We start from the raw sequence: 27,613 nt of genomic DNA on the forward strand, positions 1-27,613 counted from the left end.
TTTGTTGTTTACACTGTCATCACTGTTTACTTTCAAAACTCACCGAAGCAGAATTGCGGAAGAGGTAATTAATTATTGGTCATTTGTGGTTTTAACATTATTTGATTCTCTTTCAATTTGAGAACAAGGATTTATTGTCAATGCAAAGACTGAATTTCTCGTCATGATGTCATTATTGATGACACATACATTGGCACATTGTGTGTTGCGAATCATTTGCATGATGAATGGCATTGCATTGTCAATCATGTGATGTCATGAATCGGTAAGCTTAAACTGTGTTGACGTTATTAGTTACGGTAGAGACAAAATTTACGTGCCCGAAATTTAGCGGGGTTTTTGGCGTTTGGCACCCACTCCCACTGCGTATACGCAGTTTGACGTCGCGCGCGTACTAACAGCTGGTGCAAGCCTGAGGTCGTGAGGTCAGAATCGGATGTCAATATCCAATCCATGTGACACATGAGCATGGACATACGACATGTACGTAAACAGGAAACACTGACGAAATTTGTACATTTTAGCATGACTTTTTGACTTCAAATTGATTTATAATCACTGATGATATGACTTCAAAATCAACACTCGACTCGTGCATTAGCTGCTACCGATTCTGTAAGTGTAACTGTCACGGTAATGCATTGGACTAGACTAGTATTGCCTCAAAATTATCATGCAATCACTCAGCTGATCATGCTGATTGTCTAGCATTGTCATGCATGCATGAATGATTATTTAGAGAATAAACGATAGGAATTTTTATTTTGACTATCCTCTACCGTGTGATAGACGACAGGCAGGTCCAATATTTTAAGTAGTGGATGCCGGCGCAGCCGGTATACGACGAAAATATTGGACCTGCCTGTGACGTTTAGGTTACCGTACCGTCATAAAAACTCCCCTTTTTCTAAAATGAACGAAACTTGTTTACAACTTCACACATCTTTTGTTGCGCGTAGGCCTCCCGGGTAGGCCTACTGCTAGCGCGTGTGAGTACCAATGTGTCTACGCATACACTGCGATACATACGCGAACCTCTATGAGCGTGTTACCTCGGGGCCTGTACACCATCCGCGATAATCAACTTTTGAAAAGCACCCTAAACAAGGATTTAACCCTTGGCTAAAACAATACCCTAACAGGGATTTTATTCCTTGCATCAAATTTCATACCCTAAATTTCATTTCCGCGTATAGCAATTGCAATTTTGCTACCCTTTTTTCCAATATTTCATGTTTTTGACACCCTAAACGCGTTACCCACAAAAAACTACCCTTTTTACGCGTTTTCATTATCGCGGATGGTGTACAGGCCCCAATGGGAGTGACCCCCCGGGCGTGTTACGCTCATGATGACGTGGGGTCGTCTACAGCCTGATAGACGACACCCAAAATCATGCGATTATCCAATCAGATTATGTGCTACGTAATAGACCACTCCCACTGACTAAGTCTAAGATTTAAGAATGTGTGTTCTCCTCTAGCTCTGTCATGTCTGATGAGTCTGAACGCTGGGCGACGGGTGTTCGTATTCGGCACAGTCACAGTATGCATGTGCATGGTCATTGGTCACCTGTCATGCTTGTCCGAATGTCCGTTGCAATTTAATGAAACATGGAAATGCATCAATAAATGAAAGTGGAAATTGTTTACTGAATGGTGTGATTTGATAGTGGTCCAAGGTGCTCTGACGAAACACTCCGATCGCCATGCAATCTACGTTTTTAGGCCAGTGGGCCGGGACAACGGATAGCATTTTCATAATTTTCGGGATTAAATATTCTTCTAACCTGTTCAACAGAGATTTTCATTTCATGGTAGGTATACTACTACAAATATACATGTACAATGGTTGAATGGGAATTTTGATTAAATGAATCATCAGCCTGTATGCGATCCGACCAATACCGTATCAGTGCGTATTTCAAAATACAATACGAACGCTTGACCTTGGAAAATATTAACCAATCACATGTGTGTTGCCATGGTCGGATTCACTTCCGTGACACGCACACGCAAGTGTTCATCACCATGATCACATGGTGTCAGTGTACGCGGACGATCGTCACAGTCAGTGTTGTGCAGCTGTGTTTATAAATTCAATCAAAATTCCCTATACGAAATGAACCTTAAATTTTTTTTATTGTAAAAAGCAGGCACGGAAGGGGTGGAACTAGGGAATTCGTGGAACTAGGGAATTCATTTGCAAAAGTTATATAATTCATATAGTTTTTAATGAACGGGTATTACTTATTGGGAGAGAAATAAAATGCACGCTGATGTTGATGCGTCTAATGCACGCGCCCCGAAGAAGAAAAAAAAACACATGGTTTTTACTTCCTTTATATATACCGGTACCCAAATTATCACTAAAAATGTTGGAAAATACTTCATAGAACTAAATAATTACAAATGCATCAACCCGCCCGAAATGAATCAATCCTACTCGACAAGAATGCGCGCAAAATACTGCGCGTATTACGCGGAGGGCACAATATGTACACAATGTAAACTGAGCTCAAAAAGAAACTTATAATTTTTCACAAGGTCATATCTTGAAATCCTGTCCATCAAATTGAACCAAAATTACACACAGGTTTACTTCTCTTAACCATGTCAGTAACCAAGCAGTTATCCAACTGACACAACAGCAAAATGCACTGACATGGAACAGCTTCCTGGACCACATTCACAGCCCAGCCCTGTTACATGAGAGTGTATGAAAAGTGGAGGAACTTCCAGGAAGCTGTCCCATGACAGTGCATTTTGCTGTTGTGTCAGTTGGACAACTGCTTGGTTACTGACGTGTGTTTTGAGTAGAGTATTAAAGTAATCGTGTGTAATTTTGGTTCATTTTGATTTACACTATTTTAAGATATGACCTTGTGATTCACAAGTTGTAAAAAATTACAAGTTTCTTTTTGAGCTCAGTTTATGTTTCATACTTTTCTAACAGCTTTTCTGATTGGCTGCTATATAGGAGTGTATGAAAGTAAGTTTTTGGACCCTTTCAATTGTGAATTTTTCCTCTGAAGGGGTCAAAAACATTGCCCAAGGGGTATTTTTATATAATACTAGATTTCGCGGTTCTCGGGTTGGGTGGTTCTCGTGATAGGACAATCTCTAATTATGTAACAACCGCTACCCATTATAGGCCTACCTGCCCTGACCTTTTAAACTAACTATGATATACGTCTGTCAATGATCAAGACCCAATTTGACACAATAATCAACTTAGTACTTTTGTAGCTGTGACGCTTACTTGACCGTCATCTGGAAACCCATCGTTCGCCTCTTAACCAAGCCATTTCCTGCTACCACATATGAGCCCCCCCCCCATACCCCAAAAATAGTCATGTTCTGCTGTAATAGGCCTCTGCACGTGTGCCGTATTGAAATATTTGTTGAAAATAGGCCTATTGATCCGATCAGATGCACCTGCACGATTAGCCACACTGTAATGTTTTCCGATGCTCGCACTGTGCCCGTCGGTACTCTGCGAACTACGCGATAGCGCACCGTGTGGACGCGCGCGATGCGAGCCGCGCGCACGCGATAGCGTGCTGACAGAGGGACGGACAGACACGCCATGATTTAGTAAATTATGATTACTAGGCGGTTACCCGTATTTCGCGGTTTTCGGCTATCATGGTTATTGGCTTTTGCAGATCTCAAAATCAGGGTGTGTCCTTTGGCTGGGATCACTTTCCTAACAGCTGAGCTCAATTGCAGCTTTTTGCAATCTGACCTGACTTTCGCCCTCAATTTGAAATTTGACCTGACCTTTGACCTGGATGACCTAACAAATGCAAACCTCAGCTTTCTTAGCCAACGTTACACCCACCCATAAAGTTTGAGCTCCATTATATGAGCAATTTGAAATTTTTACGTTTTTTGACCTAAGACCTCTTAACCGTAGGTCTGACAAAAAAGGTCACCATGGAAACTTATGTTTGTTTGTCCAAGGTCCACTCACCCACAAAATTTGAGCTCCATAGAGGCAATTTGAAATTGCTACTTTTTTGACCTTTGGCCTCTTAACCGTAGGTATGACAAAAAGGTCACTGTGGAAACTTTTGTTTGTTAGTCCAAGATCCACCCACCCACCAAGTTTGAACTTCAAAGGGGCAATTTGAAATTTCTACCTTTTTTGACCTATGACCTCTTAACCGTAGGTCTGACGAAAAGGTCACCGTGGAAACTTTTATTTGTTAGTCCAAGGTCAACACACCCACCAAGATTGAGCTCCATAGAAGTAATTTGAAATTAGACTTCAATTGGACTCGATCCGGTCGTTGACCTTTGACCTTAAAAAATATAAACTGGTTCTTCCTCATATCAAGCTGCACCCACCCACCAAGTTTGAGGAACGTGCAACCCCTAGTCTCCGAGAAAAGAGGCGGACAGACAGACAAACAGATGTACAGATTCTGGTGAATTATAGTAAGACTAGGTGGTTACCCGTATTTGGCGGTTCTCGGCTGTCGCGATTACCTGGCTGATGCTGACTGTACTCACCAAGTTTTATGCCCATAGGACAGTTTTTACTAATTTGACCTTGGATGACCCCAAAATGACCGTCCAAAAATTTGACTCTAAAAGTTGACTGTACCCACCAAGTTTCATGCCCATACGACATTACTTACTAATTTGACCTCAGATGACCCATGGGTGACCCCGGATGACCCCAAAATGACCGTCCAAACATTTGACTCTAAAAGTTGACTGTACCCACCAAGTTTCATGCCCATATGACAGTTTTTACTAATTTGACCTCAGATGACCCCTGGATGACCTATGGTGATCTTGACCCACTAACCGAAACAAACTTGTTCTGTCTGAGGTCCAGATGCACCCACCCACCAAGTTTGAGGAACGTGTGACCCCTAGTCTCCGAGAAAATAGGCGGAAAACAGTTTTTACTAATTTGACCTCATATGACCCCTGGGTGACCTTGACCCACTAACCAATACAAACTTGTTCCGTCTTAGGTCAAGATCCACCTACCCACCAAGTTGCATGCCCATATGACAGTTTTTAGTAATTTGACCCCTAGATGACCTCTGGTGACCTTGACCCACTAACCAATACAAACTTGTTCTGTCCCGGGTCAAGACGCACCCACCCGTCAAGTTTGAGGAACGTATGACCCCAGTTTCTGAGAAAAACAGTTTTTACTAATTTGACCCCTGGATGACCTTGGGTGACCTTGACCCACTAACCAATACAAACTTGTTCTGTATGGGGTCAAGCTGCACCCACCCACCAAGTTTGAGGAATGTGCGACCCCTAGTCTCCGAGAAAATAGGCGGACAGACAGAGTCACAGACAGACAGAGGCACAGACTACCAGTATTATTATATAGATATTTGAACTTGAAGACATTAACAATGTGTGTGTGTTTGGAGCAGTGGCGGATCTAGAGCAGTCAGAAGGGGAGGGGAGGTCCAATTTTAGAAGAAAATAATAAAATGTAAAAAATGCCCCTGAGAAGTAAGAAACATAAATTTGCAAAATGAAAACCTAATTGAAGCGATTAGGTGGACCACTTTAGCACTATTAATGTGTTAAATTTTAGTTTAAAGCCGAAAATTTGTGAAATGAGCAGTCCAAGAAGCCTTTCGTGGACGACAAGTTTTCCCTATTATGGTAGGCCTATAAATTGTGTTAAAACATAAATTGGCAAATGTCTTGAATAGCAGAAGTGAAAGTGGCCATTTGTTTATCCACTATTTGACTTTGAGAATATATTTTGTTTTTGACTAGTGGGCTGTTTTAATCATTTGAAAGGACTGAGCTAACCCCTAACCCTGAGAGCTGGGTTTTCGGAGTGGGGGTTTCGGTTTGTCTTAATATAGGCTGGGAAGTCAGAAAGCATTATTCAGAAGGCCTGCTAGTTAGAATTTTCTGAGTAGCGGGCCTTCTGAATTTAATAACAGACTTTCTGAATTGTGGACTTTTTGTTGTATTTTTGTAAAACAGTCTTGCTACTCAGATTTTTTTACTGCAGCAGGTTTTCTGGCTAGCGGGCAGACCCGCTACTAAGAATAGGCCTACCCACTATTCTGACTAGTGGGCTGTTAGTGTTTTCATCACTTGAAAGAAATTCAGCTAACCCTAACCCTGAGAACTGGGTTTTCTGAGTGCGGGTTGTCTGAATAGAGGTGTGATTCTGCAAAGGGTTGTTATCAGAAGACCCGCTACTGAGTAGCGGCCTTCTGATTAACGGGTTTGAATTTCTGATTAGCGGGTCCTCTGGTTAGCGGGTCATTTTAAATGAAAACAAGCCGGGCATTATATCTGATATGATAGGACATCATAAAAAAGTATCATTTTACTATAGTCTGTCCACATACATGTAGAAGTACAAAGTAAATAGACCTCGGAAACTGGAGGTATGAGAATAATTATTTCAGTGCAATGCTTATTTGGCGCGCCAACTGCTGCGCGATTTGTGCACCACGCACTTTACGCGTCGCGTTGCGCTCGCGTGTGACGCAAAGCATCGACCCCCGATGCCACAGATCTGGTTTGTACTGGACAGACTGTAAGACATGTCATGGACAGTATGTTTAAAATAGAAAGAATTAGTCTAAAATGTTGTCCATGTAGCATTGTGATATTTGCCTTGACTGCTGAACAACGAACCACAACCACAGAAATTCTGTACTTTCCAATGCAAAAAGATGACTTTTTTGTTGAAGTATGATAGTTGAAGTAACTAAAACACACATTAGATTTAGAATTACCGTAAGTCATTTTAAAATTTTGACCCATGTGTCACACTTTTTGTGCCCCAACTTCATGGAGTTAGCCACATACAGTAAGCCAAAAAATTAAGGTACCGGTTATATTCACCCCATGTATACTAAACAAAAAGCTAACAAAGACAGATAATAATTGGAACCAGCCACCAATAGCTGCATTTCATTAGGTTTTAGGTCACCGTTTCTTTGATCCTCAACCAATTTCAACAAATAAGGTCTTAAATCAGAGCTAAAAAGTACAGGTATTGACTGTTTGTATTAAATTTGACATATTTGTGTTTATTTAGGATATACAGGGGTGAACATAACTGGTACCTTAATTTTTTGGCTTACTGTATATTCAACGGTCAATTGTCGACATGTACATTATCTAATCATTTATTCAATTAATGGTTTTTTGGTGTTTTTTTAATTTTAGGAGGGGGAAGCAGCCGGCGGAGAACAAGGGGCTCGAAACAGTATACCTTACCTGATCAGGTGACAGAGGGTGTTGTGCCCGCAGGCACATGTGAGACAATTCCACAAATAGAGGTAAATTATTTATTTTTTATATGAAAGTCTAAAAAAATTAGGCCTTCTTATGAGGTTAACAAATCAATGTGCATCTTCCATACAGCAAAGACATACCTCATAAACTGGAGAGAACCCTACTCAGCCTACATGTGAGGGCTTTAGGCTTGAAATCATACACCACTGTTGGCAAAGCACCCTTTTTAAAGGGTGCCACTTTGAAATTTTGAAAATCATTAAAAGGGTGGGTGAAAACTTTGTTGGTAAAAAGGGTGGATTGATATCAAAGGTGGGAGTAAAATAAAATTAAAAGGTTGGGGTTGTTTCAACTCGCAATATATTTTTATTGAAATTTTGAATGATAAAATTATCCTTGTTTCCAAGAATAATTGCCAAACCTGCAAACCATATCACAAAAGAAAATTCCATTTGATGCATGTTTACATCCACTAGGCTGACATATTATAAATAACCATAGTCACAAGCGCCACACATGGTTCTCTCTTTGCTTCGCATACACCCATAATGTTAACAAGTTACAGGGACTTTAAAAACAGTGGCATGACATTGGCTACAGCTTTTTGAGGGACTTCAGTGTGTTCAAATGGCGGATAAAGCGTAAGTGGTGGAGGTCCTGACTTGGTGCCACAAAATAAAAAGGTGGGGGTCTGACCCTCTGCCAACAGTGACACAGGAGACATTCAGTTGTGTTACGCAGTATATGGTTTATTCAGTATTCAGAGCATGTGTTGTTAGGGTTAGACCAGTCAAGTCAACAGTGATCTAAAGGCACAGGAGCTCAACAGTATTTTAATAATAAACATTGCAGTCAGGATTCCACCCTGAGTTTTGTGCCTGTAAATCTGAGACAATTTGCTGTAACTTTTGTTGACGAGAATTTCAAGGTGATGCACTGCTTAGTCTGATGCATGGCATGCCACTAGTCCGACTACACAAAGTCCATATACTTAGGAATGCGTCAGTCCGAAAATGAAAACCACTGCAACAATATATCCTACATGCAGCTAGTCCGAATTTGAAAAAATACTGCGCTGGTCAGAATCAATATTCGCAATATAGCAGTGTTTCACAGATTCGGACTAGTGCAGTGGTTCACAGATTTGAAAGACGCTGTATGTGTTACTCCGAATATAGGACTATCGCAGTGTTTCCTAAATTAGTGCTATGTTTTTCAGATTCGGACAAGCGCAGTGGTTTTCATTTTTGGACTGACGCATTCCTAAGAATATGGAATTTGGTTTCAAATTCGGACTAGCGGCATGTCGGACTAGCGGCGTGTTGAACCAACGCCCTGTACCCACCCAATTCTCCATGAGTATAGAAATAGAAACTGCAGGGCTCGAACTCGCACTCTGGTACACCTTTACCACACAGTCTATAGTTTAAACGTTTTACCGATTGAGCCAACTTAAAGTAAAAAAGTATTATTTATCTATAATCTATATGCATCTCATCTTTACCAATCCCATATATTTGTTTTACCCTCAGACTCAGACTGAAGATCAAGAGATTGACAATGTAAGTTTAACATGCACTTCCCTGTCTGTCTTTTTAATAGCTGTTGTACTTTCATGGACTTGGTTTATGTGTGGTTTTTTCAGATGACGGGCAAATAAATGAATATAGTCCAATATGGAAGATATATCAAATCCTCAGTCCAAAGCTGTTTGTCTTATGCTGGTTTCATACTTTCCTGCTGCTTTGCCGCTCTGAAGATGATTTTGCTTTACGGCGCAGTCACACCAGAAAACAAGCCGATATAATGTCGATCACTCCACCGCTTTGCTCATAAGAACAAAATATGATTTTAGAGTGGTGCTGATCAGACAAGTGCAAGCAGCATGATAAAGCATCACACCGCTCTGGGGCAAGCAGCAGAAAGTATGAAACCAGCATCTGATGAGGCTAAATCCTTGCTCTATTTGGATCCTTAAACCATTCGTTGGCTGTTTTCCCATAGTGGCGTATAGTGGGGTACCGCGAATAAACAACTTTTCGAGAAATCATGTTTGAAGAAATGACTATTTAAAATTGAGTTGTGTAAATGAGACATTCATTATATTTTGTAACTGATGTGAAATTTCTGAAGTAAATTAAATAGATTTTTTTTATATGTGTTTCAAAATAAATAAATTAAAAAAATATATTACTGACAAAATGAAAACAAAAAGTACAAAACTATACGTCACTGTGGAAAACATGCAAAAAGCAATACCCTAACCTAACGTTGACCTTACGCTACCTCGATCGCCATGTAATCAGTGGCATTACATTTCGTCGGCTTCGTTCCATTAGTGGCGTATATTTCCGATATGTCACTATGGAATGTAGCGAGGTGTACGCCACTATGACATGCAATGTTTTTGAATTTTTGCCAATATTTCTTAATTTTGAAATGTTTATAAAAAGTGGCGTATGCGTATACGCCACTATGGAAAACATAAAATTTCACTTTGTAACTATACACCATATTTTATTAATATTTTATTAATTAATCATTAATTAATTAGTTAATTTTGACTGATGAGACTTGGATTGTAATGTAATGTATGTAATACATATATATTACGTATAATAATGTAACCTATGTAATACACAGGTTACTGACCACAAGACTATGTAACGGCACAACATTTATGTATTGATGGACTTGAGCAACGGAAGTTCAACATCCTGGCAGAGGAAGGTAAGGGGCAAAGATAAATACCCAGCTGCAAGTAGTTCTTACCACAAAAACATTTGGTAATTCTGCTGTACGGGAACTTCGGGAAGTCTTAGCTGCGATTGACACACCATGTCCCAGCGAGTCGGGTATGCAACGAAAGGCGAATGAGATCAGTAATGTATTTGTATTCCACACTCAGATGTGGCCTTCAACAATCACCCTAAAGGCAGAATGTTCTCACAACCATGGACGCAAGACTGGGTGTCCTGTTTTGTGAATGAGCCAGGCATGGGAAATAATTATACCCATTGGATTTCAAACACAAAGAAAATTGTTGCAGTCCACTCAATGAGCATAGATGTTATTGACAGGTCTTCTTGTGACAGCCAACACTATCTTAAGCGCCGAAAATACATCCAATTGTCATCACGCACGTAGACCAGTCCTGTATTCACTATTTATATATCACCATGGGGTACATAGGCGCAGCCATTACACAACATCGTATCACCAAAGAGTATCTAGTTAAGCATTCACTCCATACAAATGAATAGGAAAACAAGATGTAGGTATTCATGAATTTTCATAAAAATGATATGTGTCAAAAATCTGAAGATAGGGGGATCCTGTAACTTACGTAATGAGAAACCGATTTGAGACAAAAGTTACCGAAAGCGTTTTAAAATTTACAGAGCGCCATTCATTTTATAATGTTTTTTATTCGGTAAAACACACCAAATTTTGAGCGATTAGTTGCTGAAGTCAACTGCCTTACCATTTAAAAGTACAGGAAGACCACCCACTGTGCTAGAGGTCAACTCTCCAGACATACTGGCGCCCTGCCATTAAATGGCAACCTCCATTTCTCTCTATCAAGAATTTATATATTGCTATTTATAAATTGTGAATACAGGACTGTAGACAATTAAGTAACAGAGAACTCTATCACAAGAACAGAAAAACATCTCTGGAATACAGGTCATCCCTCCATGGTGCACTTAGTGTGAGCGATGCGTCACAGGGGTTGCTAATGTGCTCCTGATATCGAGATTTTATAGTACTTTTATGTAGCATTCTAAATGCAGTTTGTTATACCAGGAAGCATTATTGTACCTGGGGTATTGCACATGGTTTCTAGTAGTACAGGGTAGGGTGCATCATGCCCCCCTTTTGTCAACCAGATTTTATGTAGCTAATCTTAAAATGTGCCAAATGATGAAATAATAAGATTCCCAAAATTTGAATTCATTCCGAGTTCGTCTTATGGGTCCTCCGTGGCCTGAAAGTTTGAACGAATAACCCATATGAATGTTACGCAACTAGTTTATTATTTAGCTGGGGGTTTACACCCCCAGCTAGGTACTAATGCTCTCCGATTCTTCTTTCTTTCTTCTTCTTCTTCTTCTTCTGGCAACAAACTTCAAAATGCTTCTCCTCCTACATGTTACACCCTACAATTACGTAACTTGCACATATGTATCGCCTATATCCAGTGCCCATATGGTGCAAACAGAATTGGGATCAAAAGGTCATTAAAGGGGCATTTTCGGTATATAACCAAATATCTTCAAAATGCTTCTTCTGCCACATATTACATAGCACAATGACGTCACTTACACATGTGCATCGGCTTTACCCAGTGCCCATACCTTTCACACAGAATTGGGGTCAAAGGTCATTAAGGGGTAAAATCTTACAATTGCATTATCTGGACATCTGTAAGGAGTATGGGGCTCAAACTCGATACAATAAATCTCATGACCAGGGGAACATTTTGCGGGGGTCAGGTCAAAGGTCATGCAGAGGTCAAATTTTAGAAACGCATTTCCTAGCCATCTGTAAGGGGTACGGGGCTCAAACTTGGTGACAACAAACTTAATGATCAGGGGAACATGTTGGAACACTTTGCAGGGGTCAGGTCAAAGGTTATCTGGGGTCAAATCTTAATAACTTCATTTTCTGGATATCTGCAAGGGGTATGGGGCTCAAACTCAGTGACAACAAATCTCATGACCAGGGAACATTTTGCAGGGGTCAGGTCAAAGGTCATGTAGAGGTCAAATTTTCTAAATGCATTTTCTGGACATCTATTAGGGGTACGGGGCTCAAACTCCACAACAATAAACTTACTGACCTGGGGAACATTTTGGAACACTGTGCAAGGGTCATGTCAAAGGTCATCTGGGGTCAAATCGTAGAATTTCATTTTCTGGATATCTGTAAGAGGTACGGGGCTCAAACATGGTGACAACAAACCTCAAGACCAGGGAACATTATGGAACATCATGCATAGGTCAGGTCAAAGGTCATCTGGGGTCAAATCTTAGAATCGAATTTTTTGGACATCTGTTAGGAGTATGGGACTCAAACTCGGTGAAAACAAACCCCATGACCAGGGGAGCATTTTTTGGAACATTTTGTAGGGGTCAGATACCTCCACAACACCAACATGCCCCAGCTAGGTTTGTGGTCTATGACCACCATTTGCCACTAGTTGCTCTTGTTACTTGAAACTACAAATTAGGTGGTACAATTTTGGCCATAAACTGATGTGTAATCCTTTTGATACAGCCTGTTGTCTCTCTTTACTAGTGGTTGTGAACTTTGATGTCATAAAAGTATTTTTTTGTCCAACTTGTTCTTATTCCACATAATTTGGTTTGCAATTCTTTGTGTTACAGGCCAATGTCCCCTCCAGCTACCAAAGCAAACTCTCAAGCAGACATGGAAGGCGGTCACCTCTTGGGGTCGCTAGCGATAAAGGTTAGGTGAAATCGGAAGCAGACAAGACACTCAATTCATTTCAGTCGGATGAATTTGTAAGGTATGACTTTTTTGGAGCAGCGCCCCAAAGTTTTTTTGATACATCATTGAACAAACACACCAAAATGAGCTTAAAATGAACCCACAAATGCAGTGTAGTCTCGTCCCGCTCTGTATTTGCCACTATCAGAAACAGCACGACATAAACCGACTGATAAGGAGACTGTATAATCTCTGTCACAACATTTTTACGACACCCTTTAGTGAATGTTATTAATAACTTTACTACACCCCTGGCCAATTTTGTGCCTATTTTTGCATTTTTCTCAAAAATTATTGCGTATGGTGACAGGTAAGATATTTATATTATTGGGGCAAAGACTACAACTACTGCACTGAAAATTCAGCAGCTCAAGGCAAGTAGTTATTGGTTTATTGTTCAAATATTGGTTTCCCTCATTTTTGACTGTAACTCCACAACTGTTGTCTGTGCTGAAATAAAATTTCCAGTGCAGTATAGTTGTTCATTGTCCTTGCCCTATACATATCTTGTCACCAATGCGCTATAATTTTTGAGAAAAATGCAAAAAACAGACACAAAATTGGCCAGGGGTGTAGTACCCCCTTAAGGGTGCTGTTGAGTGGTCTCACTGGTCTGTATCATGATGTCATTGATTCCTCAAGCAAACGCCTGTTCAGCATGTTCAGTAGCTTCAACATTCGAGTCATGATGTGTATAGCATAATTGGGTCAATTAAGATAAGATGCCAAAAAAGAGAAAATTTGTTTACAGAGAAGATATAAAGATGTGTTTCATGCAATATGATTCATTTGTCTTTCACAGGATTATGGCTAGGGTGATGTAGGCCTATGTTGAATTGCACCACAACGTCTTATCAAATATGATAAACTTGTGATGTTTACTTGGAGACAATCAGTACATTACACTATGAGACATTTCAAATTACAGTCTTGCATATAAGTAGTAATTAGTTCCAAATACATTCTGAGCAACACATGATTGACTTGAATACCACAAATTTTCCTACATGCCTGAACAAAGATGGCTGAAACCTGAATCCTCAGCTATTTATTTCTGTGGAAAAAATTGATGTATCAAGTTTTATAAACAACGATGATCAAGTCCTTGTCTTCAATTTGGTCATTTTAGGTTTTATTCAGAAATTGAATTGATTTTACTGACTTTCTTTAGGTGTAGGAAGTTTGTCAGAGTTAGCCAGTGTATCGGGTGTTCACAACCAAGAATCAGATGCAGCAACCAATATTCAGGCTGCATGCATAAAGTCGATGACGCACTGTCAGGCAGAGACTTGATTACCATCTGGTAAGGACTTGGACATCGGCAAAGTCTGAGAAAACATTGTTTTGAAAGTTTTTGAAATCTGTCACTAAAGTATTTGATGATAGCTCCATATTATCAGTAATTCTGTTGAGGAATAAAACTTTTTCTGTTGAGGCATCGGACTAAGACATTCCAGGATAAAGAGCATTATTGTAAAAGTGGCAATTTTTGCGCTATATTTATTTTCACGCTTTTCACGTTCCAAGCTGCTACTGTGAAAATAACAACACATGGATATATTCCTTTCATTTATAAGTCAATAGGGAATTTAGAATTGCGAGTTTAAAAACAAGAGAAACAGTTCAAAATTGTCCAAGCATGGAAAATGTACCCCATGAAACAGCAGTTAAATTATGAATAAAATACTGACCTTTAGAATGTTGCTGAAACACATCGTTTACCCTTTATTTGTATGTACTCTCTTTTACAGATCCATGTTTCTGCAGCGAATGAGGGATTGGATTCTCCATAGACTAGTCTATACAGCAGCAGGGGTGAGGCTGGTGATTCTGAGGGGAGACCTTGAGTGAAGGGCCAATCAGTGAGGAAGGCAGCAATGTGGAAAATGTAAACTACATACCCAAGGTTAGTTTTCTCCAACCAGCATTTCAAAGGAATGTATTAGTAGATGTATAGGCTAGATTATAAATGACATGCCTGTTTAGAACACATTCAACACAATGCTTTTTCATTGTTAGTAAAGCATTTGTTGAATTTTTTATATTTTGAAACATTTGGTTAAAACTGCTTTGGTAAACTAAAATGTACATCTTATAGTTAATTGCTGCAAATCTTTGATGAGCGCGTACTCCTGCGATGTTGACATGTTACCTAGCCCTACATTACTAGTAGACCTCCAAAGCACGCCATCTGATCAAAAATTTGATCAATATTGCTTCACCTCATACCCCCCCCCCCCAAAAAAAATTGCTCCACCTCGGAGCAGAAAAAAGATTTGGTGGCAAGGGTGCTCCATTTTTCATCAGATATATTTATTTTGGCTTCAAACTGGCAAGTATTTTGTTCGCATTTGTTTGTGAAAAGTTATTCTGTGAGCGAAAACACTAAAACTCCACTCCAAAGATTTTCACCAGAGTCCACCCCCAAAGTCAAAAAGAAATCTATGCCATGTGATGATGGGAGCCATATGTGGGGATGGATCCGAGTATGGTTTTGGTGAGATATCCTCACATGAACCTATTTATATTTTGAAGAAAATAATCCTTTGAAAAAATTCATGAAAAAAAAACATGCTAAAACTCACCATTTGAACCAGAAGCGTAGTAACCAGCGGGGGCAGAGTGCTCCTTAAAAAGAGTGCCCGCATAACAAAAAATGAAAGAAATCGGGAAGGCATAGGAAAAGAAAGGGGGCAAGGAGCCTGTTTCCCACCAAAATTACCCTGATCATGCACCAAAATGAATGTAAAATACCAAGTTTTTGTGCGGGCGCGCATTGTCTCAATAAAACATTTTGGGCCGGTTTTTGGAGGCCCTACAGTCTCGCTAAAAAAAACCCGGTATATGTACATATCCCATCAATAATACCGGTTCAAATTGATGATTATTTTTGTCTTTTCCCCCAAACCTTTATTTTTTACCTCTGACCACGAAAGCTGACTACGACCCTAATATGAACTCATTATAACATAAAAAGAACGTTTTTCATACTACGCGAAATTTAGGTGCTACAAAATGTAAAACTATATTTGCTTTATCGAGGTGCTAAAAAATTGCTTTACCGAGGTAGGCCCAGGGCTGTCAACTCTCACGCTTTGGCCGTGAGTCTCACGCATTGGGTCACTTTCTCACGGTCTCACGCCAATGTAGTATCTCACGCCTTGGTAGTAAAATTCACACAAAAAGCTGGAAAATGAGTAAAATCTCATGCATCATCCAAATCATCCAAATAATTTGTTGTCCCTACCCCCCCCCCCCTCCCCTCTTTTTAGATTCTCGAGAGCTGTAGCTCAAATAATCACAGGTCAAAATGAACATTGTTGTCGGAAAATCCCGGTATGCCTCTGTCTCACGCCAAGCAATTCCAAAAAGTTGACAGCCCTGGGTAGGCCTACTAAAATAATTGTCACGACCCAGCCCCCCACCTTGATATCAAATGGTGCGTCCCTAATGCATTAAAAAAAGTAAAATTCTAGACTGACACAAGTCTCTCTTCGTTTTTGAAAAGATTTAATGTGAAATGTTTGGAAAACTGCCACATAAAACTTGACTATTTGAATTAAACCCGCTAAGAATAACATATGTAGTTTGAAGGAATCCGAAGAACAACTTTCTTGCCCTGTTTGTATGAACACACTGTGGCCCGGCACTGTGGTATGAACATAATAAATCAACTTTAATAGATACTTATCGTCTCGGACAGAGACTAGCTGCCTGCATGTTTTTTGATAATCTATGATCCATGGATGCATGCATGCAGGGACCGGCTTCAAAATAAATAATATCAAGTTGGCAAGTGAATATTTTTGGTGATTGTTTTGTATTGAACCATGATCTTTCTGACATCATTCAGAGAACACCTCAAAGAAATATGAAATGTCCCACATATATATTTTTACTTCTAAAGTCGAAGCTGCAACACAGCAAGATAGCCTGAATTACATTTCAATTTGCCGGCCAAAAATATGATATTTTTGAACTTTTTCTTGACCACTTTCATGGAAACGAAAAATTACAACAAACCTCGGTAAAACTGACGATTTACAAGGAATTTCAATTCTCAAAAGAAAACGGTTTTCAGGCTATCTTGCACACAAAATAGTTCTTGTCTCAAAAATCCAAAAGAAGAATGCGTTTTATCTGTACTTTTTAGAATAAAGCTTCGGGACTTTTGGTCTCTAATTTCGTACCACGACAAAAGAAGTACAGTACATACATCTGACACAAAGCATACATCCTTTTGGCCTGATATGGAAACGTAATTAGAAGGTAGCTATTGTATTCTAACAATAAGATCGGGGTCAAATAGCTTACAAAAGGCTCCTCCGATTTATAGTGATCTACAATCAATCGACAAGCTGCGAGTTATTGATTTGTAATCAATCACGTATTGCACTCCCTAACAGTAACAAAAGGGTTGACCCCAGGGTGGATATCTCATCTCCTCCCAGTCGTCATAAGCGAATTATAAGTATGAATTGAAACCCTCTAGAAGTTACCAAGTATACCGTACATTGCGCTATTTATAAACCAGAAAGATTCCTAACACAGGTCCAATGCGAAAAAGACGGTTGTGTGCAGAAGTACACTCTCGCCAAAGGTTTACAGCAAAATACTATAGTCGGTGTTCATATGGAGACAAATAAATGAACAAACACATGAATTCTATATGATGTGGGTAGAGGGTGGGTGGGGGTGAGTTCAAGGAGAAGTATTATTTTTTCATTATTAACTTTCTTTAATCATAGCACCATAAATTCTCACCTTACCAGGTACAATTTTCCCTGACTAACTAACATTTTGCAATAAAATGATTTCGTACAATTTCAACTTGATAAGATGCCAACATCACCAAGTTTTAAGAGTGATAAATATTGACCTGTCTCTTCACATGACCTCTTTTTTCCCATATTTAGTTCAAGCACATGGTCCCAGGTGAGATCAGTCTCCGTCAGCGACCCCAAGGTTCGGTTACCTCCGTAGAGGGACTCAACAATGCCAGAAACAACAAAGCTGGTAGCATATTATAGGAGCAAGAAACCTGCCATCATGGGATAGGTCGTTAAATGATGGCTAAGCGTGATCAACATCTACACTAAGAAATACCAGGAGGCTAATAAGGGACAGCGAGGTGAGTGATAAGTGATGTGACATGTCCCCTCCCATTCAATACTTATCCCCATTACTGGATCAGTCCCCCAGAGCCTGTCCCACTCCATATAAGATTCTGTCCCTGTAAACTTGTACTTGTGATATAACCTTTGATGCAGTTTTATAAATCCTAAAATCACTTCACAAGGGAGTATCCATTCCATGCTTAAAACACTGCAAAAAGTATAATTTTGTCATATGGGCTAGTTTTAGCAACCACTATTATTATTATGTAAGCACCGCCATCTTACTTTGTTGCCATATAGGGCACAAAACTTGCCCCCGAATTGTTAGCCCCATGGAAAATTGAGAGATAAAACCTGTTGTGAGGCACCACCCAAATATACTACCCTGATGCTGATGATTTAGTCAAGGTGTTGTCAGTTTTTACATCATTGTACATTGTATGGTTATCTGTGGCAATTTGGTCCACTTTCATGTGACAAATGCTATGAAATTTTTTATGATGAGTGATTGTTGAAACAGATAACAACAGTATTGAAACAATTTGTGCATTTTGCAGTATACCATGGAAAACTTCCAGTGACAGCATCTGGACTTGGTTTCAGAGGTCAAAGCCCCACTGGGTACTCGTATGATGAAGACTTTGGACAGAAGGCGTCCAGCACCACTAGGTCAGTACCAGTCATCGAGCGCCACTGAAGGCAGCAGTCCGGTGAGGGAATTGTTGGCTAGGGACAGCCGGTCTCTTGGACAGAGAGCATATCATATGAAAATGATTTTACAGGGAGTGCAAGGACTAGGGGTGCCTCTATGAAATCTGATGTGAAGGTACGTTTTTATATACTGTAAAACACTTTAATTTCGCGGCAACTTAATTTCGCGAATCATCAATAAGCCACATTTTCGCTGCAATTTAATTTCACGAATCAAAAAAAAAAAAAAAAAAAAAGTTTAAAATACACTAGTGTATTCCATGTCAAAGTTTCAAATTCAGCTCTTCAACTTAGTTCATTTGTTACTTTCCAAATCTGATTTTTTGGCATTTTTGTAATGTTTACACACATGTTCCAACTTACGAGCGTACACCTATTTTAAATGGAAGCAGCCAAATTTGTTGTGTTTTTCAGGTCAGAGTAGTTTTGACATCATAATTCATGCTTTAAGTAGCCAAAATAACCAGTGGGGTTTATTTCACTTTACCTTGGTATTTTGGACAGTAACCTTTCCTGACAGTTATTATTACCAATGTCCTTTTGGTATTTTGAGTAAAGAATAACAAAATAAAAATTGGATGGACATTGTACATTACAGTTTTAATAATGTAATCTGAATAAATTAAAACAGTAACATTAAAAGATGAGAAATTTGCATGCAAACAACAGTTAATCTTGTAGTCCCTCATCTCTACATTGTATATAGGATTAGCCAGAAATTACTCCAGTATGTTCAAATAACAAGAACAAGAAGTCTGTGCCAGTCAATTTTTGAGGAAGTTGAATTTCGGAAACTGCCCAATCAGCTCATACTTGAGCACTTGCCACTGGGCTAGAAATGCCAAGGAGAAGTACCTCAATGGCTGTAAGAAATAAAAATTCCTTTAAAAAAGGAATGGGGCGCCCAATGTGAGTTTGGTCGTGATGTGGTGAATTTCATGGTGTTTAGATTTTGTATTATACCGGTATCTCTTGCAAACCCGGTGACACCTCATTATAGGCTAGATTTATGACCTGTCGATAGGTTGTAAGAGGGGATAGCCTTTTCCAGGCACGAATTGGGCCATACTTTGCAACGCAATAAAATGCTAAATGAGATCCTGTAGGTGGCTCCGAGGGCACTCACATGTTAACGTGGTAATGCGGGTATGTGCGGCGGTCAAGGGTCCCTTTTTCAGGATCTCCGGCAGTTCCTTAAGCCCCACATTTGAATCTAATCTAGTTCTTTGAGCCTCAAACTCTGACAATTGTAGCTCTTTAAGCTCAAATTTGGAAAAATTTTGGAAATGTTTACCTCAACAGCCTATAATTTGGCCCAAATTTCAGTTCTTCAAGCCCCTATTTTGCCCGAAAATCAATTCTCAGTTCCCAAAATTTTAGTTGAGTGCCTCCCCCCGGGTAGGTGGCTTCCGAGGTGGCTTAAAAAACTAAATGCAAAATGAGATTTTTAAAAAATATTGTTTTCCAGAGTCAAGACGCAGGTATCATTATTAAGCCTCATATCACTTATTTATTGTCAAATAAGTGCAGAGTAGGTTAGATATGAATATTAAATGTTAGATCAAAGTAGCTCAAAGTACATGATCCTGATCCGTGAACTTGTCTTTTTTAAAGACAAATTCTTGTTTCTAGTATTGGTGGTATTAACCAATAATACCGATATTTCCCACCCGGTAGTTGTGCCACACACAAAAATTGCATTCAAAGAACTTGTCATAACAAAATTGTGTAACATGATCTTCATCCATGGTGTTGTCTTTTTTAAATGTAGTTCTTGTTTCTGTTGAAAAGACAATATTGATGGCTAAGATCTTAATTATTCATAAGCATTTAAAGGAGTATTTACGTGATCCTAGCATCCTCTTTTTATGACATTTTTCAGTAGATATCCACGAAAAAAGCTTATTTCCAAAATTTCAGTTGATTCCGATTTTGCGTTTGCGAGTTATGCATGATTATGTGTATTACACTGCTCCATAGACAATGTGTTGTAATTTCGTTCTGGTGCACCAGAACGAAATTCAAATTTGGCGATATTTTTGCTAAGCGAATTAATCTGCAAGAAATATTTGGTACATAAACATTATGTAGCCAGAGGTATCCAGTGGTGTAAAAATCTCAACTTTTTGGGGAAAAGTGGGGGATGAGGCTGTGGATCACGAAATGCCCCTTTAAATTCAGGATATAATATTATCTATAAGACTTCCCCTATGGACAATGGATCTATTCCCTGATCAAACATCCCATGCTGTGCAAATGTATATCATTGGAATTAACACCTGATAACGATTATTGACTATTAATAAAACTTCGAAACAGTGGTGATGATTTCATTGCCGTCTTGTTGTTGGTAAGAAGAAAATTTGGCCCAGCATTAATTAATTCAAAAGAAAATATCATATTTTCATCAAAATGTACCAAAATTTAATGTGTTTGGTATCAATCTGGACTAAAATTGACTCATTCACCAGATTCCGTTGATTACAGCAAAATTCATCCACAGATAAAAATCATATTATTGGGTCACCATATTGTAAGTTTGGTTTTATGGTAATTAACAAACAAAGGCCATCGGTTTAACCCCAATATACATTATTCATTGAATGACTTTGAAACTTTGGGTACAAAAACTCATACTCTGCAACTTAAATCAAATTTTGCACTATGATTGTTTACTTGAGGTTATTGGACTATGCCATTGAGATTAGGCTATTGTGGTCATAGTGTTGGTCACCGTCTATCGGGTTGTAAGAGGCGGTAAACTGGTTTTTAAACCAGTTTAAAAGCCTTATAAAGGTACAAAGGTCACGGTTTATTTGGTATTTTTATAAGTCCATTAATTTTGTATTTTAAACAAAGAATATACGCACAACATTTTATCCCGTGCATATCAGAAAACAATAATAAAATAAAATCCAAGCAAATTGTGGTTTTATTTCTGAGCTGGGCATAATTGTAGCAAAACAATTGCGAAGTAAATCTAGCAAGACTGAAATTAGAAGCTTTTCACAAAGTCATGCCTATATATGGTGCGACCCTCCGTAGAGGGCGCCCCAAAAACAGAACAACCAACTTTGATATAAAATTGGATCGGTTGAGCCCATATTTATTGGTCGAGCTATGAGTTTTAAAATGTTGGACGAGACGTAGTCGAGTCCAATATTTTACAACTCATAGCGAGACCAATAATAATATAAGCGTAAAGCATCAATTTTATCATTATATGTTTTGGATCCAATATTATCACAACTTGGATCCATCAAAACATAATAATGGGTCAAATTGGCATACTTTTACTGTTCTATGAATTAGTGCGGTAGTTAGTACAGAACTGCCCATTTTGAAGTCAAAGAACATTTTCTGGAGTCATAGGGTTTACTTAGATTTTTTAGAAGCTGTTTAAAACTACAAATTAAATTGAAAAAACTGCCTGTAATTGTAAAAATCACAAACATTCATACTCCTTATTAATATATTTTTCACAGCACAATATTAAGTAACCTGTTAAAAACAAAATGATAATCTTATTTACAACAATTCTGATTCAACTTTTTGTGTGCAAACTGCAAGCTGTCTTCTTACTTCTCATGCAAGTTTATTTTTTGTGGTTTTTTACAAGAATTATCATTTGTTTCTGCATGTTAAGTATTATCCTCATTATAAGGGTTAATTTGATTAAAAAAATCAACATCAAATTTGTTTTTTCTCAAGGTTCCACCCGTTTCCAATATTGGGCGCAATGTGCCCCAAACCCAAACATATTATTCACCTGGAGCATTGTAGCTGAAGATGGCAGCTGAGCTGAACCTACTGGAATCTTTGGAGGTATCTGGGAGGCAGCTGACGGACATGGAGAGGACCAGGGATGTCTCGTTAGCACATCAGGAAAGCGTGTCTCTGGCACGCATCCTGCAGAGGGAACTGCAGCTGCTGTCTTTAAGGTTAGTGATGATGTGTACAAATTTATTCAGCTTAAAATCAGATTAAAACTAAATAACAATATAACAATGGTAAAAAAACATCATAAAAGGCTTTGTGCTCCAGGAGCACTCAAACTGTAGTGCTACAGGATCACTCTAACTTAAATATTCTGTGCGCACGGTGCTCCTGGAGCACCATAACTTAAGTGCTCCAGGAGCACTGTGGGTTGACGAGTTATGTACTGGATCAGTTAGAGATAACTTGTATTAATGAACCCTATCAATAAAAGTTGACCTCCCCTTTTAAAAATTCCTTTAAAAAAGGAATAGGGCGCCTAATGGGAGCTTTGACGTGATGTGCTGAAATTCGGGGGGGGGGGGGCACTCCCACTTTGGAGATGACGCGTATGTAGGGAGGCCCCGCTTTTCACCATCGCTGTCAACCAAAGACCCCATTACCAGCACGTGCTCTGTCGCACAAAGACCAGGCTATTAAGACCTCCTTTTTCACCATCGCTGGCACCAAAAGACCCGATTACCAGCACATACTCTGTCGCCCAAACACCCCATAGTTTTCCTTTAGATCTGTCACCCAAAGACCTAGACCCTAATATTTCCATCTGAACAGCAACGAGTCGTGTATCATTGATTTTTGAGGCTTCTTTTGGAGTTGGCTCTCACCCAAAGACCCCATTAAAATATTCTCAACCAATTCCCCCCTAATTTAGATCCAAACGGTCCCTCTCTCACCCAATGACCCCATATTTTGTACACTAATTTTGCTCTCACAGAATGCCAAAATCACGCTCTCAGGCTTGCAATGACCATATATTTTTGTATATTTTGCTATCACCGGATGCCCCTTACTGGCCAGCCGTACACCTATATCCATTTCATATTGAAGTTCCACCCCGGGGCTGAAATGTAACCGTTTGGATACAGTTTTTTTTCTTTAAATTTTAAAAACAATCATGTAACATTAGCATAGTAAGCAAAGAAAGATTAGGAAAAGTAAAGAATTTTTATTGCAGTGAGAAAAGATGTGAACTCATTACTGCATGGGACGAAAGAGGTTGGTTTCAAATAAAAGGAATAAAGATCTTACCATTTCAGGTACTATTTTTAGGGAAATCATGTTGTGGGGGTTGTTGGAGCAGAATTATTTGATTTAAAATATAGGTTTGTTAAGGATTGTTTTCCAAGTGGACATAGTATGATAATTATAAGCTATTATAACTGTCGGTTGTAATACCTGACAATATTGCATTCCTGGTTATTGATTTAACGGAAAGTCGCCGCGGATATCAGGTTTTAAGAGCATTTGAACTTGTTTTAACATGCTTTAAAAGCGACACAAAAGTCACGGTGTATTGGGTGTTTTTATTAACCCAATAATTTTGTATTTCAAACAAAAATGACAAGCCTATACAGGATTTTAATGATTTTGGTATTAGGTAACTGTTTTAAATAACACGCGTCGCTCTTCACCTGGATCATAGGTCTACTTGGGAGGGCAAACTAGCGCAGCGGTAGTTCCCTCGCTTTGCACCACTGAGGTCCTGGGTTCAAGCCCGGCGCGCCCAAGGACTCATGTGCACTTGGTTTATCCCGATTCCATGCTTCGCTCTCGCAGGTTTTCTCCGGGATCTCCGGTTTCCTCCTGTATCTCAAAAATCGGTGATTAGTTGTTTGGTTATCAAAAACTTCCTTCACCCAATGGAATTTAGGGAGCTGCACAGATAATTGGTGGATGTTACAATCTAAATGCGGATAGGGTGCGCCGTTTGGCAGCAACTGGCCTAGTTGATGCGACGTGATTGTGATGATTCACCATTGCAGCGAAATTACAGCGCTTTGAATCCTCTAAGATCTGGAGATCTTTTTTTTTTTTTTACTCTGCGATCGTAATAGCGCCATCTCTCTATCAGGTTCTAAGAGGCGGTAAACTGGGTCAAAGGTTTATTTGGTGTTTTTATCAGTCCATTAATTTTGTATTTCAAACAAAGCTAATTACGCACAAGATTTCATCCCATGCATATTTGTAAACAATAATAAAAACAAATCCAAGCAAATTGTGATTTTATTTCTAAGCTGGGCATGCTGCTGCGTTGCCATAGTCCTCAGAACCGTCGGCATTCTCTTGTGTGCTTTCTCTCTTGCCACTGCCATTCCACCATTAGTCCACATTCTGATGTTATCAATCCATCCTGTTTTCCTTCGACCTGGCCTGGCTTTTCCTTCTACTTCTCCTTCTATCGTTATCTGAACAATGCTATCTGGGCGCCGCTTCCAATGACCATACAGGGATATCTTTCTTTTCTTCAGCTGACTGAGCAGACCTTGTTTCTCTGTGATGCCCACTTTCTGACGGATCCATGCATTGGTTTTCCTATCTTTCCACCTGACCTGAAGCATTCTGCGCCATACCCACAGCTCAAACGACTCTATCTTCTTGATATCGCGTTGTTTTAGGGTCCAACTTTCTGCACCATACAGGGCTATACTCCAGACAAGGGATCTCACCAGTTGTTTCTTCAGCTTCAGGCTGATCGCTTTAGCCTTCCATAATCCTATTAATTGGCTGGTGGCATCTCTGGCAATTGCTAGTCGAGCATTGATCTCCGTGTAGAGTCTCCATCACACCCTACCATTGAGCCAAGGTATTTGAACCTTTCAACCTGCTTGATTGGCTTTCCATCCTTTGCTACCATGGGTCATAACATGGGTTTTGGCTGCGTTAATATGGAGACCAAAGGTGTGACTGCACCTCTCCAACTCGACTGCTTGCTTCTCAAGTTCTGCCTTGCGAAGTAAATCTAGCAAGAGTGAAATTAGACGCTTTTCACGAAGTCATGCCAATAAAGTGCCCCAGCCGTAGCTGGCGCCCTAAAAAAAACCACCCATTTACAATACATATCCCTTATTTCATATTATCACCTTTCTCACCAGGCTCGCCAAGAGGTGGAAGATGCCAACAAGCAACTCCAGGAGGTCAAGTAATGTGCTGCTGTTATGGCCAACAAGGCAGAGAGGGTGCTAGTGGAGGTACACAAAGAAATCGGCGGAATCTAACACGGAGACAGCACAGAGGTTACTGGAGTCTCAGGCTGAGGCTGCCAGGGTGACAACAGAGGCTGCCAGGGTGACAACAGGCTGCTAGACAGTTAGCTGAGGTAAGATATCACTAGGCATGCTAGGAGCCAAAATGATCTCATTTTCTATGCAAAGTTCATTAACCGCCATTCAATAAGTATAGCTCAAAAGTTGACCTCAAGTTGTGGAATATGAGTTTTTGTACCCAATCATGCCAATACACTCAAAGGTCATTCTATGCAATCAGAAGTTTATTGGTCAGATGATTATGTTTGAGATCATAGTGTGTAGACCATTTTCCCAGACGTCGCCGGTCAATCAATATTGGGTCCAGCGTTCCAGCCATACCACACTGGCGCATGTGATCACTGTTGCACTGTGCATAGTGGAAGCGCAAGATACACATTGAGTTGTCATGCCATAAAAGTAAACAAGCGTGACAAATATGCAACAGATGGATTTTCAAATAGCATGCAGTTTGGATATTTTGAGCTCAATTAATCCTTTTATTTTCACAATAGGCTCGAGTAGCAGCTGGTCAACAACCAGCACCGATCCCAATCTTTGACGCCGGCGAGATGGCTACAGATACGGCTTCAGCAGCGGCATCTGCAGCAGCCAGTTGCAGCAGGAATGTAACAGCAAAGACAGCATCAACTGGAGATGTTATAGGAGATGAGGAACGCAGCATTGCTGCAGCCTATAGGAGCATCTACCAGGTGAGTCACATACCCCAACCCCATAGGCTGCTCTAATATGACAAAACAGCGTAACTTAAAAATTTGAGGTTTTGCGTTTAATGTATGTCTGGGTATATCGGAGGTGCTCTTTTGGTTGCCAACAGTCTCTGCTAACAAATTCATACCGTTTCAAAGGTAGATTGATGTATTTTGGCCTAATTTTGCCATTTTGAACAATTTAATGTGCCAAAACAAGTTACGGGCTGCACTCGGAGAATATTTGTGCAACAACTGTATGTATGAGTTATGTGACTCTGCCATATCATAGAGTATTAAAAATGTATACAGAATAACATAGAAATTTCAAATCCACCAAAAGTAAGTAGAGATAATAATGCTGTTCTGCCAAATTTGAAAAATAGCACGCACAGTTGGATTTATTTGGCAAAATAATGTAACTTTACTAAATCACTTGTATCTAGATGGTGGTTATACTATAGCTTCATATCAATAACTTGCATTTAAGAAATGTCTTGAGTTATGTTGTTTTGCCATATGAAGGCAGCAGAGTCTCAAAAAGTATTTTGAAAATTTGTGAAAATCATGGAAATGTCATGCAATTGAGATTTGAAAATTTCAGAACATGGTAAAGTCATGAAGTTCCCGAAATAAAATGGAAAATTTTTGCAATTCTTTTTCAAACATGAAGTGAAAATGCAAAGTTTGAATAAAATGCTTCCAAGAGAGAGGGAGGCAATCTAAATTCTATGCAACCTTTTTTTCTTCCATTCCAGAAACTTTGGAGTTGGTGACCTACCAATCACAGGCAGCCGTTCTGTTAGCAGTCACGGCGTCTACTCATCAAACTTCTCATCACCAAGCAAAACCACATCAAGAGTTCCATCATACACTGAAGATTTCACAGACAGCGCAACTCAGCCGAGGACCCGATCTGATCATCTCCAAAATCGGCTTCCTCCAGTAGCTTGTCTTCAAAGAGTGTCGCAACCGCCATCGAAGAATCCCAAGAATCTATTCCATCGAAACAACTTCCTGCATCCGTACTCCATCAAAACGGCCAGTGATTTATCCGTCAGTTCTGCGCTAGGTTTGAGGACCAGGCGCAGGCTAAGAAGGTGGCCAATGAGACGACTCGGAAGAAGACGGAAGCGACTCTTGCCAAGGGCAAGACTGCCAAGACGAAGAAACACAGGCGATTTGTTTCTAACAGCTTTTCTGATTGGTTCTAGGAATACTAATATAAATACTAATAATATCAATGATAATAATATTGTGCAATGAATAATGATGGTGCTATCTAACAT

The 27,613-nt window shown here is 39.5% G+C and overlaps 1 protein-coding gene across 1 annotated transcript; it reads left to right on the plus strand.

Moving 5' to 3' along the window:
* Positions 1-27,613, plus strand: LOC140168980 (uncharacterized). Its single transcript, XM_072192283.1, has 8 exons — positions 1-64; positions 7,185-7,297; positions 8,786-8,815; positions 18,442-18,710; positions 22,307-22,536; positions 25,465-25,688; positions 26,130-26,327; positions 27,083-27,613. The coding sequence occupies exons 7-8, from the start codon at positions 26,284-26,286 to the stop codon at positions 27,588-27,590; spliced, it is 552 nt and encodes a 183-aa protein (XP_072048384.1). The 5' UTR covers positions 1-64; positions 7,185-7,297; positions 8,786-8,815; positions 18,442-18,710; positions 22,307-22,536; positions 25,465-25,688; positions 26,130-26,283; the 3' UTR covers positions 27,591-27,613.

Source organism: Amphiura filiformis, chromosome 14 (genome assembly GCF_039555335.1).
Source record: "Amphiura filiformis chromosome 14, Afil_fr2py, whole genome shotgun sequence".
In the NCBI taxonomy this organism is placed as follows: domain Eukaryota; kingdom Metazoa; phylum Echinodermata; class Ophiuroidea; order Amphilepidida; family Amphiuridae; genus Amphiura; species Amphiura filiformis.

Excerpts from the sequence above, each read along its gene's own strand:
- LOC140168980 (XM_072192283.1), top strand. The coding sequence starts at position 26,284 with ATGAGGAACGCAGCATTGCTGCAGCCTATAGGAGCATCTACCAG. Across the intron at positions 26,328-27,082 it reads CCTATAGGAGCATCTACCAG|AAACTTTGGAGTTGGTGACC; the intron begins GTGAGTCACATA and ends CTTCCATTCCAG.